We start from the raw sequence: 12,351 nt of genomic DNA, 5'->3' as shown, positions 1-12,351 counted from the left end.
TATTATATTAAGCTACTATGTTCCTCTTATGGTGTCCTACAAAGTTTGCTAAAAGAAATGACCTTGACCCATATTCAAGGTCACTGAGGTCAAATGTGTAAAAACGTTTTAAACAATTTCTTCTGAAATATCGAAAAGCCTAGAATCATTATATTTGGCCAGTATGTTCTTTTTGTCAATGTTTTAATGCTAACTCAATTTTCTGAGAGCTAGTTTAGTGTTTGTTGATATTAGAAGATCGTAATCATTATCCGGAAAAGTTTTAATAGCATTACTGCTGGCATTGACATCTATTTTACATCCATGCTGCAAGGGAAACTTTGTTTATATGAAAGCTGCCATTTTGTTATGTTAAACTCCCATTCATTTCAAACTATGTTATATTTATTTCATTGCAGCACTTTTCTATTTCAACCTGTAGAAGAAATGTTTGATTTGAAATCTGCTGCTTAATGACATTGTTGTATTTTTTCCTTGAAATAGAATTATAAATAATGAATGTCATGATTGTTTGACAGGAGACAGGTAAATTAAGTCTAGGTCACCATCTCGGACCTCTGAAGCAGGGATGTGTGTATTCTGGAGGTATGTAATAAAGTTAGATAAACAATCTAGAGTTATCTCCAAGTGTTAGACTGTAATGTTATGATGTAGTTTGTTGTCTTCAATTCTGATTCTCAATTTTATTATGATTAAAACAATGTAAATAAAAAAAATTTGTATCGCATACAAGTTGGTACAATTTATTTGAAATGAATGTGTTTTTAGTAATATTTCAGGGAAATTGCACTAGAAAAATAGTTAATATTCTGGGCTTTGTACAAATATAAGTACAAAATCATGTATAATCAAGTGCAAACACCAAGGCATGTGATATCTTATATTGTTGAATTCACTTCATTTTTAACAATTCAGTTTTAATTTTGAGTTTGCTTTAAAACCTGATTGCTGTATTTCAGGTTCCTGTGACCTTATCTCTCAGATGTTGGGTGTGAATGGTAAGAACGTCCTGTATGTAGGGGACCATATCTTCGGAGACATCCTACGATCTAAGAAGGAGTGGGGCTGGAGGACATTCCTAGTTGTTCCAGAACTTCAACAGGAGGTGCGTGTTTGGACAGAACAGAGGGACTTGTTCCATCGTCTTGAAAGCTTGGAGTGTGAAATGGGTGAGAAGTACAGGTAAGATTTAAATGAAAATCTAAATACAATTAGAATTTGAATTATCTAACTGAAGTGAAATTGATTTACAGGTAAAATATAATGTACCAGTTATTAGAAGCTGGAAATGAAAGTCACGGTACATATACTTATATTAAACTCTAGTTATATGCTCTATCATGTGTACAACGTCTATCCATCCATACTACAGCATAGAGCATTGATTAACTTTGTTATGTACTCAAGTCATCTAAGTTAGATCATTTCAAACAGAATCTATCATTTTGCTTTCTTGCGATAAAATTAAGAAACATGCAATGCTTTGTTTACAGAAATTTGGACAGCAGTCATATGGAGAAGCCAGACATTCATGGCATTCAGCGGTCGATGATGGTATTTATTCTTATGTTGAGTTAAAGAGTGACCCTCACTGTCACAAATTGAGTTTTACTGAGCCAGTCATTTTGTGACAGTGTTATTTAGTCATTACCACATGAATTTCAAAACAAGCATTGTTATTCCTATTAGGCCTGAACAAAAAGTTTGACAGAGTAGTCATGGTGTCCATTATTACAAAATTCATGGTGTAATCTCTAAGTAATGATTGTTTTCCAAAAGTAACACCTATTTCAAACTTCATGGTAAATTCAACCTATTGGATTTAGTTCCAAGTTGCATGGGACAACCTTGAGATAATCCTGACCCAGTATTATCATTTTTTGTGTTAGTCTGAAAACAAGATGGTGGAAGTGGTTGCCAATTTAAACCTATTCTCTGGTTACACTGGTGCTGTTGAGCTTAAACTTTGTGAGATTGTTTCGAAACACAAATTAAGAAAAATGGCTTTGATTCTGTCTCCTCTAAGATATGATTTTTTTTTTGCAAATTTAATGAAAGCTTAGTGAGAAAAATGGAAGGCACTTTGCTGAAATTTGAAATGGTTTTAATTATTGTAATTACTGCTATATAGTCAGGTGATCCTCAAGGTCAAAGAGCCTATTGTTTTAGATTTTATGGGTGTGATATATTTTTGAAAATGTATGTATCTAGGTCAATCAAGGTTTACATCAGAAATCTTTACCATTTCAAGTTAACATGCAAATCAGAAATTTACTAGCAGTATTTCATCATTAGACAGTTAGACTGATAATCAATGTCATTAAATTTTACAAAACAATTTGATGATTTATTTTAGGAAACAGTCCATGAGCTTGACCAATCCTATGGAATGCTGGGAAGTCTGTTCAGGAGTGGTAAGTCCTTAGATAAAATTACCAATCAAAAATGAAGTTGGATCTGATAACAACATAAACTTTTACGTATTTCCAATCAGACAATTTTTCAGCCTTTCCACTATACTGTGTAAGTGATAAGGAACCAACACTTTCATGACATACCATTCATATTATATAGGATAAATCATGAAGTGTTTCCGGACACTGGCTGTTTCACCATTTGATGAAATATGCTTTCACATATTAAGATATTAAGGTCAACTGTTTCTTTCAGTTTCATTCAAACATTAAGTATTAGATCTTGTATGGTGTGTAACTGTACTATTGCCAGCTAAACTGCCAAAAGTACAATTCAATACGTGATTGTACTGAGCCTTCATCTCTGTTGATTTATGGTGTAGATCCTGATATATTTGAAATTCAGCAAGGAACAGATAAGGTTTTCTCCAAACAGAAGTGCTACCTTTTAAATCCTATTAAATAGACACCACATCCTTACTGACTAAACAATTAACACAATAACATTACATATAGATGATTAAGTTAAAATGCTTTAAGTAAAGCTAGAGACTCTGATTTGTAGAAAGACTGGGATATCAATCATGTGACATATATGAAAAAATCAAATGAAAATGTAAAATATCTGACATGATTTTCTGACAGGTTCCAGGCCCACATTCTTCGCTGCCCAGGTCCAGCGCTACGCAGACATCTACTGTGGAGAATGGTTAAACATGCTGTATTATCCATTCACCTACATGTTCCGTGCTCCTTCAATGCTTGTAAGCAGTTTTCTGTTCATGTAGCAATGTTTTGTTAACTAAGTAACATAATGTCTCATTATATATAAACCCTCTGGAATCATAGCAATGATATCATCAATTTAAGACAAATGCTAAGTTGATGGTGTTTCCATCAATTTTTCAATTTGAATAATGATATCCAAAGTTTAGTGTAGCTGTTGACTGTCATTCTGCCAGACTGTGTCATCACTTTAAGCAGTACATTTCTGAACCATTACTTTTATGTAAATAATTAATAAAACTATGATGTTTTGTATGTGACTTTTTTCAATAAGTAATAATGAAGTAGAGATTAGCAAAATCACTCCCAAAGTTTGTGGGGTTTTTTTAGACTTATTGTTTTATTTTGTTAGAAGTTTCCAAATATAGGTTTGTGATGACTCAGAAGCTCTGACAGATTCTATAGTTGTTTTCTTAATAAAATGATTAAAGTTTCCTCATAGCTCTGGATTGATTCTGTGAATTTCAAAAAAACGAAAAAAGACCAAGACATTCCCGGGAGTTAAAAGCTTAGAATGTTAATGACTGTTATCAGTATTTTGTTTCCCTACAGATGCCACATGAGTCAACCGTCGATCACAAACTGTCCTTTGAGGTAGACAACGAAGAATTGAATAACCACAGACTTAACAGCATGTCATCTGATACAAGTTCCAAACTCACCACTAACGGCATGCATCTCCGTGCTGACAGACCAAAAAAGGTGACACATCACCATGACGATGATGATTTTGATGAGGAGACCAGCAGTACAGGAAGTGATTGAATTTCATATTCTTACCACGTTGTAATGATACAGCTCTACTTTATAAACAACAACGAACATGAATTATAGTATGACAAATCAAGGTCATTTCCTTTAGAAGTGTTGTAATAGATCCCTCATAACTGACGGGGTCAAATTTTTATTTGAACTGATGGGAATTTGGTAAAGTTTTAAATTTCATTGAGCTTCAGAAAACCAAGATGCAGAAAAAACTGTGACTTTATATTTTGCTGAACAAAGTTAATAATTTTGTGCCATATTGTTTAAGGGTACTTTTTTTCCACTGAGACAATTACCAAACCTTCTCTTTTGTGACTCCCCAGATTTTAACCAACTTCAGAACTACAGTCACAGTATGGAGTATGTAAAGATGTACCCAGGTACATATGTGTTAGATGAAGACAGGTATTAAGGAAATTAATTTTTTTTTATTGATTTTGTATCATTAAATGGTACATGTGTATTCATGTGAATTGTTCATGAAGCTGTTGGTCAGTTGGAGAATTTGTGTTCTTATTGATGGTAATTTTATTTTAAAAATTATTATTGCCAATTAGGGATGGCTTTCCAGGTGTTTTGTCTGATACTGTTATATAGATTCTTTGAATTTGATTAATTTATTTATGTTTGATGTGATTACAGTAAGTGTAACTTGTTGATAATGTTATATTCTGGGGTAGTGATACTTTGTTAAAAGGTTACTTTATCAAATCCATGTATACTGGATAAGCATTGCTGAGCTTACTCAGTGATCTCACCTTAAATCAGATTATTATGTAATGTCATTTTATATTGATATGTTTTAACCAGTTCTATACAAACTTTGGTGGTATTACCATTTGTGCAATGTGTTTTGAAATACAGAAAATTTTATCACTCGGATACAAATCAAAATATTCACCCAGCTAGTTCTTCTGCCTCCATTGCTAGTCATCTATAGCTAGAATCCACACTGACCTCACTGTATTTGTCTAATTGACCTGATTGTATTGAAGATTTTGACCAAATCGTGGCATACGGTATATGGTTGCTAAGTTACTGTCTTCACTTCATCACCTCAGATGACTGGGAGATCTGAAATCAGAGATCATAAGTTGTAAAAGACATTGATAGATTGAGGGTGTTAGGGGTGGTATAAGCTGTAGATTGAATTACTTTATATATATGACAAGTTTGATGCTGCTTAATGCAGTGCTTACAATTGATGATTATTTTTTATGTTGTGTTGAAATCAGGACTAATTTATATAAGTCATTGTTGCCCATTTATGAAGTTGATTTGTTGCTTGTGTAAGTAATATGTTGCTCCTTAATGTAAATTAATGAGTGGAATTATACATACAATATATTGTTTCATATTTGATTTTTTATTCTAGTTTTAGTTTTCTGGTGGAAATATTAATGCTTTTTCGCAGTGTAAAATGTGAAGAAAAATCTGATCTAGATGACTTCTAAACCAATATCAGAAATCTCAAGTTATTTGAACAGTATTATTTAAACGGACATCTCAGAAGTCTCATCATTAATGTAGGTAGATATGTGATAGTTTTAATTACATCTAGGGATATGTTAGATTAAAACAAGTAAAGTTGATATGAATTATTACCACACCCTTCAGATTTATCAGGACTACTGGTTTTCAGTGTCTTACACTGTTTAAACCTGAGTGACTTTTAGTGCAATATTTTACACCAATTAAAAATGCCTTTGAGGTTATTATATAGACAAATTGTAAGAACTATCAATGTCGGCTAGGTTTTTGTGAACAAATTGTAGAACCTCTCCCACAGGATCCATCTTCCTGTAACCTGTGAATGTTTTAAGGATATGTATATAACCGATTGTGAAACCTCTTTTAAATAATTTGTGTTCATATATATGTCATGGGTATTCTTAAACATTTTTTCCACAATTTTACAACAGTGTATCATGTTTACTTTCAATCATGAAAGAGTGCATGAGTGGAAAGGAATTCAATTTGAGTCGTCAATATACAAATCTGAGGTGACCATAGGAGTAGCCTTGTTCAATCAACCATGAAGTTTATATGTGCTGTTGTTTTTCAGATGTGAGGACTGTTGTTTCTTTCTGTTACACTTTGTTTTATTGGTTGTTTTGCTTATATGTTTTTGTTTAAAGGTGTTCCTTGTTCTGGGACCAATTTGTTGTAATTGATTATATTTAAGCATTTATTTTAAAATCTGGTTGGCATTTTAGTTCTACATAGGTAATTTACAGATTGCTAGATTCCTAATATCAGTTTGTATATCAATAGAACCAGAAACACACACCTGAAACATGCTAACCATATCATCTGATTGTGCCTCAAGCACATTTCTTTTTGCCATTAATATTATTGAAACGAGGGCATTAATGCTTTTCAATAATTAATAATTCATTTTGATTAATGATATGAGGCAAACAAAAATTATTTTTTTGCCTGTTTATGTAGACAAACTTGCCACATCATCTAGTTCTGTACTCTTACAGATGTACAATTATTTTACAAAGTTTACATTGAAATAATCATTGGCAGGTAATAGTCCATTGGTGTTAATTTGCATATCATTGCAGTGAAACACCAATGAAGTACTGTTCAAAGTTAAACATTGAGTTAAGATATCATTCAAATACTTAAAAAAATCAAACTCTGAAACATCAACAAAAACTTTTGATTTGAGATTCCATTTTGTTTAGGATTTATGAAACAAGTCTCTAGAATTCATCATTTTAGTAAACCTGTAAGAAACTTCATCCAACTAAGATACTGCTAATGTCACAGAAAACATGGTTTCTTTTGTCAATGTTGAAGACATCTTCACACCATATTAGGGAACTTCATGGTGACGTCATGGTGCTATGTGCCAGTGTGTAACCTTATTTTAATATCATCTAATGACACAATAGGTCACTTAACACTGTATAACAGGACTATCATTTGATAATTTATAATACATATTATACAAAATACATTTCGTATTAAAAGTTTTTATTATTTACATCATATTGAATATTTATTGCAAGGTTACAACAGTTCTGTAGTGCTACTTAAGTATTAAGAGAATAATTTTCAGTCTGATACTTGAACAAATCTAGCTCTCCTATCACTGTCAATATGTTTGCCATTAAGATCACATTATTTACATCAGACTTTAGAAAAGACTTTAACACTGGTATTATGGTGCTCAGTACATATTCAAAGGCTTCATCAATGTTGGCATGATGCTGAGGAACTTTCCATTGAAATTCATAATTCAGTGAATTGTTAGATCCATCTTTACAGAGTGTTGATTGGCTGAAGACTCCCATGGTGTCCATTGTGACATCATAATTTCATGTCATCATTTGTATTGTGATACCACCAGAGATTGATATATTGAGTGACAATATTGCCAGAATAGATCTTATTTCAATTTAATAAATCACTGTTTACATAAAGGTGGTAAAATTATCTAAGTTCTTAAGTATTTAAGAATCTTGCACCTGTAAAGTTTGTGATACTTTACAGAATTTTCAGGACTTTTTATTTCTTTATTTTGATGCTGTCACATTTTAGATTACTTATTTCTCAAATAATATCCATTTTACTGCATGCCTTACTTTAAATCAATGCCTTATTTTGTCTTTTACTATTTGTGTAAATAATACAAATATTTTAGTTATAAATGCTAAACTGTTTTATCATTATTATATACAATATTTATGTTAGTAGCTAATTGATATTTATGTGTATTATTCTGAAAGATATTTTCTTGCATGTTTTCTTATTTTATAGACCAACATTTTTACAAAATCACAACCTCCAGTATAAGAACACTGAGTGGTCACTGTGTTATGTTTAGGATTTGTAATAACTTTATGAGTTGTTCATTTGAGGATTTGTTTTAATTTTATCAAAAAATGTTTACAATTAAATAGTAACAATTTTTCTTCCTTTTTTTTCATGTGATTTTCTTGTGTACGCACATGTATAAACACATAGTTAGATGTATCTGAGTCGTGCTAGAAGTGATCATCAATTTGAATTTTGTTGAGATTGGTTCAAAACATCACCAGGTGACATTGAAGTATTATATCTTACTTCATGGTGACATATGCAATATCTAAGGTCAGTAAAGGTCACAAAGTGCTTTACTCTTAACTACCTCCATGGGTGGTCATCTAATTAGAAGTTTTGTCTGTTGGTCAATGTAAATGTTTATTAGTAGAACAAATCACTGCTACATGTACATATGGAATAAAACACTGCTACAAACTTGTTGTTTTGTTGGGGTTTTTTCTTTAGAGAAGATCAGTGTTTGGGATATGAGAGATCTACTAGTCCTGATATGCAGGAGAATTGCTTCAACGGTAAAAACAACATATTAGAGTATTTTCTGGCTAAAAAGTGTTGCCAACTCACCTGATTTTGTCAGGTCGACCTGATATTGACATTTTCTTGACCAGCTCAAATCAAGAAAAATGCTTGAATCACCTAATGTTTCTTTCCTTTTGATTTTCAAATTTTAAGTTCAATTTTGGATCAAATGTAGTCAAAATAGTGTTCATATGTAATATACAATATTGTTTAAATACCACTGTCGATAACCCAAGGTTCATAAGATGGCACACAGTGTGTGAGCATCAGGACCTTTGGGCTACGGGCGATGTCTAAATACATGCAGATGTGATAACTATAAGGTCTTTTTACCAAATGACCGTTTAAAACGCCCTGTCATCCTTGATTTTGAAGGCCATGAACAAATATTATTAGACAGGAGGTTGGAAACACAAAGTATGACTTGTTTTGCTATTTCATGGTTCATCATATATGCACCCTCAATGAAAAATACTTACCTGGTAGACATGATAATGTGACACACCATTCAGTATAAGTAACAACAAGTTATACAATAAAACTAGAAGTATTTTGCTTTTAGTAGAAGTAAATGTCACACAGATCAGTAATTGTTGTGTACATGTGAGGTTCTATGGGTATCTGAATAAAATTAAAATATTTTTCTGAAATAGTGACCTCATACTGTAAAAGCTATCAACAAAACTAATTATGGTCATCATTTTGACCCTGTTTCTGTTCTGTACATGTTGTTTTCGATATCCATGCTAATTCAGAGTGTTGTACCTACTGTTCCCATTGCCTGAGTGCGAGAGGGGACTGAGCTTTGGATCCATATACCTTTTCTTCTTTGTCTAGCTCATTGTCAGTATAATGTTACCAGATAATTGTTACTAGGACCTGTTAACCTGTTGTCAGTTTAATGTTACCAGATAATTGTTACTATAACTTGGTAGCCTGTTGTCAGTTTAATGTTACCAGATAATTGTTACTATAACTTGGTAGCCTGTTGTCAGTTTAATGTTACCATAATTGTTACTATAACTTGGTAGCCTGTTGTCAGTTTAATGTTACCAGATAATTGTTACTATAACTTGTAAGCCTGTTGTCAGTTTAATGTTACCAGATAATTGTTACTATAACTTGGTAGCCTGTTGTCAGTTTAATGTTACCAGATAATTGTTACTATAACTTGTAAGCCTGTTGTCAGTTTAATGTTACTATAACAGATAATTGTAATTGTAACTGGGACTATAACTTGGTAGCCTGTTGTCAGTTTAATGTTACCAGGTAATTGTTACTAGGACCTGTTAACCTGTTGTCAGTTTAATGTTACCAGATAATTGTAACTAGGACTTGTTAGCCAGTTGTCAGTTTAATGTTACCAGATAATTGTTAGTATAACTTGGTAGCCTGTTGTCAGTTTAATGTTACCAGATAACTGTTACTATAACTTGGTAGCCTATTGTCAGTTTAATGTTACCAGATAATTGTTACTATAACTTGGTAGCCTGTTGTCAGTTTAATGTTACCAGATAACTGTTACTATAACTTGGTAGCCTGTTATCAGTTTAATGTTACCAGATAACTGTTACTATAACTTGGTAGCCTGTTGTCAGTTTATTGTTACCAGATAATTGTTACTAGGACCTGTTAGCCTGTTGTAAGTTTAATGTTACCAGATAATTGTTACTATAACTTGGTAGCCTGTTGTCAGTTTAATGTTACCAGATAATTGTTACTATAACTTGGTAGCCTGTTGTCAGTTTAATGTTACCAGATAATTGTTACTATAACTTGGTAGCCTATTGTCAGTTTAATGTTACCAGATAATTGTTACTATAACTTGGTAGCCTATTGTCAGTTTAATGTTACCAGATAATTGTTACTATAACTTGGTAGCCTGTTGTCAGTTTAATGTTACCAGATAATTGTTACTATAACTTGGTAGCCTGTTGTCAGTTTAATGTTACCAGATAATTGTTACTATAACTTGTAAGCCTGTTGTCAGTTTATTGTTACCAGATAATTGTTACTAGGACCTGTTAGCCTGTTGTCAGTTTAATGTTACCAGATAATTGTTACTAGGACCTGTTAGCCTGTTGTCAGTTTAATGTTACCAGATAATTGTTACTATAACTTGGTAGCCTGTTGTCAGTTTAATGTTACCAGGTAATTGTTACTATAACTTGGTAGCCTGTTGTCAGTTTGATGTTACCAGATAATTGTTACTATAACTTGGTAGCCTGTTGTCAGTTTAATGTTACCAGATAATTGTTACTATAACTTGTAAGCCTGTTGTCAGTTTATTGTTACCAGATAATTGTTACTATAACTTGGTAGCCTGTTGTCAGTTTAATGTTACCAGATAATTGTTACTAGGACTTGTAAACCTATTGTCAGTTTAATGTTACTAGGACCTGTTAGCCTGTTGTCAGTTTAATGTTACCAGATAATTGTAACTAGGACTTGTTAGCCAGTTGTCAGTTTAATGTTACCAGATAATTGTTACTATAACTTGGTAGCCTGTTGTCAGTTTAATGTTACCAGATAATTGTTACTATAACTTGGTAGCCTGTTGTCAGTTTAATGTTACCAGATAATTGTTACTATAACTTGTAAGCCTGTTGTCAGTTTATTGTTACCAGATAATTGTTACTATAACTTGGTAGCCTGTTGTCAGTTTAATGTTACCAGATAATTGTTACTATAACTTGGTAGCCTGTTGTCAGTTTAATGTTACCAGATAATTGTTACTATAACTTGGTAGCCTATTGTCAGTTTAATGTTACCAGATAATTGTAACTAGGACTTGTTAGCCAGTTGTCAGTTTAATGTTACCAGATAATTGTTACTATAACTTGGTAGCCTGTTGTCAGTTTAATGTTACCAGATAATTGTTACTATAACTTGGTAGCCTGTTGTCGGTTTAATGTTACCAGATAATTGTTACTATAACTTGGTAGCCTGTTGTCAGTTTAATGTTACCAGATAATTGTTACTATAACTTGGTAGCCTATTGTCAGTTTATTGTTACCAGATAATTGTTACTAGGACCTGTTAGTCTGTTGTCAGTTTACTGTTACCAGAATTGTTTCTATAACTTGGTAGCCTGTTGTCAGTTTAATGTTACCAGATAATTGTTACTATAACTTGGTAGCCTGTTGTCAGTTTAATGTTACCAGATAATTATTACTATAACTTGGTAGCCTGTTGTCAGTTTAATGTTACCAGATAATTGTTACTATAACTTGGTAGCCTATTGTCAGTTTAATGTTACCAGATAACTGTTACTAGGACCTGTTAGCCTGTTGTCAGTTTAATGTTACCAGATAATTGTTACTAGGACTTGTAAACCTATTGTCAGTTTAATGTTACTAGGACCTGTTAGTCTGTTGTCATTTTAATGTTACCAGATAATTGTTACTAGGACTTGTTAGTCTGTTGTCAGTTTAATGTTACCAGATAATTGTTACTATAACTTGGTAGCCTATTGTCAGTTTAATGTTACCAGATAATTGTTACTATAACTTGGTAGCCTGTTGTCAGTTCAATGTTACTAGGACCTGTTAGCCTGTTGTCAGTTTAATGTTACCAGATAATTGTTACTAGGACTTGTTAGCCTATTGTCAGTTCAATGTTACTATAACTTGGTAGCCTATTGTCAGTTTATTGTTACCAGATAATTGTTACTAGGACCAGTTAGTCTGTTGTCAGTTTACTGTTACCAGAATTGTTACTATAACTTGGTAGCCTATTGTCAGTTTAATTTTACTAGGACCTGTTAGCCTGTTGTCAGTTTAATGTTACCAGATAGAGTGTGCTAGGACTAGTTATCCAGTTGTCAGTTTAATTGTGACCAGGCTGGTGTTCAATACTTGCACTTATAAGCCTGTTGTGAGCTTAATTGGATGGCGTAGGGGTGTCCTGCTACTATCATTCACATTTGTTTGTGATAGTTAATTATCTGTAACTGTTGAAGGGATGGTCTGGAAATTTATCAACATAGTCAGTATATTATGTATCACAATTTTGCATAATATCACTCCAA

At 32.5% G+C, this 12,351-nt stretch overlaps 1 protein-coding gene across 3 annotated transcripts in view; it reads left to right on the top strand.

Moving 5' to 3' along the window:
• Positions 1–7,572, top strand: part of LOC132545894 (cytosolic purine 5'-nucleotidase-like) — a 34,794-nt gene extending 27,222 nt beyond the window's left edge. For all 3 annotated transcript variants that reach the window (XM_060209573.1, XM_060209574.1, XM_060209575.1), the window contains 6 exons: positions 519–585; positions 960–1,182; positions 1,494–1,554; positions 2,357–2,414; positions 3,060–3,178; positions 3,753–7,572. In XM_060209573.1, the coding sequence (XP_060065556.1) occupies positions 519–585; positions 960–1,182; positions 1,494–1,554; positions 2,357–2,414; positions 3,060–3,178; positions 3,753–3,965 (741 nt within the window). In that variant the 3' untranslated portion in view covers positions 3,966–7,572. The remainder of the gene's footprint in view (positions 1–518; positions 586–959; positions 1,183–1,493; positions 1,555–2,356; positions 2,415–3,059; positions 3,179–3,752) is intronic.
• The last annotated feature ends 4,779 nt before the right edge of the window (positions 7,573–12,351 follow it).

The sequence above is a fragment of the Ylistrum balloti genome, unplaced genomic scaffold, assembly GCF_031769215.1.
Source record: "Ylistrum balloti isolate Yb309-2 unplaced genomic scaffold, AGI_CSIRO_Ybal_v1 Utg369862, whole genome shotgun sequence".
In the NCBI taxonomy this organism is placed as follows: domain Eukaryota; kingdom Metazoa; phylum Mollusca; class Bivalvia; order Pectinida; family Pectinidae; genus Ylistrum; species Ylistrum balloti.
This window is presented reverse-complemented; position numbering and strand designations above follow the sequence as displayed.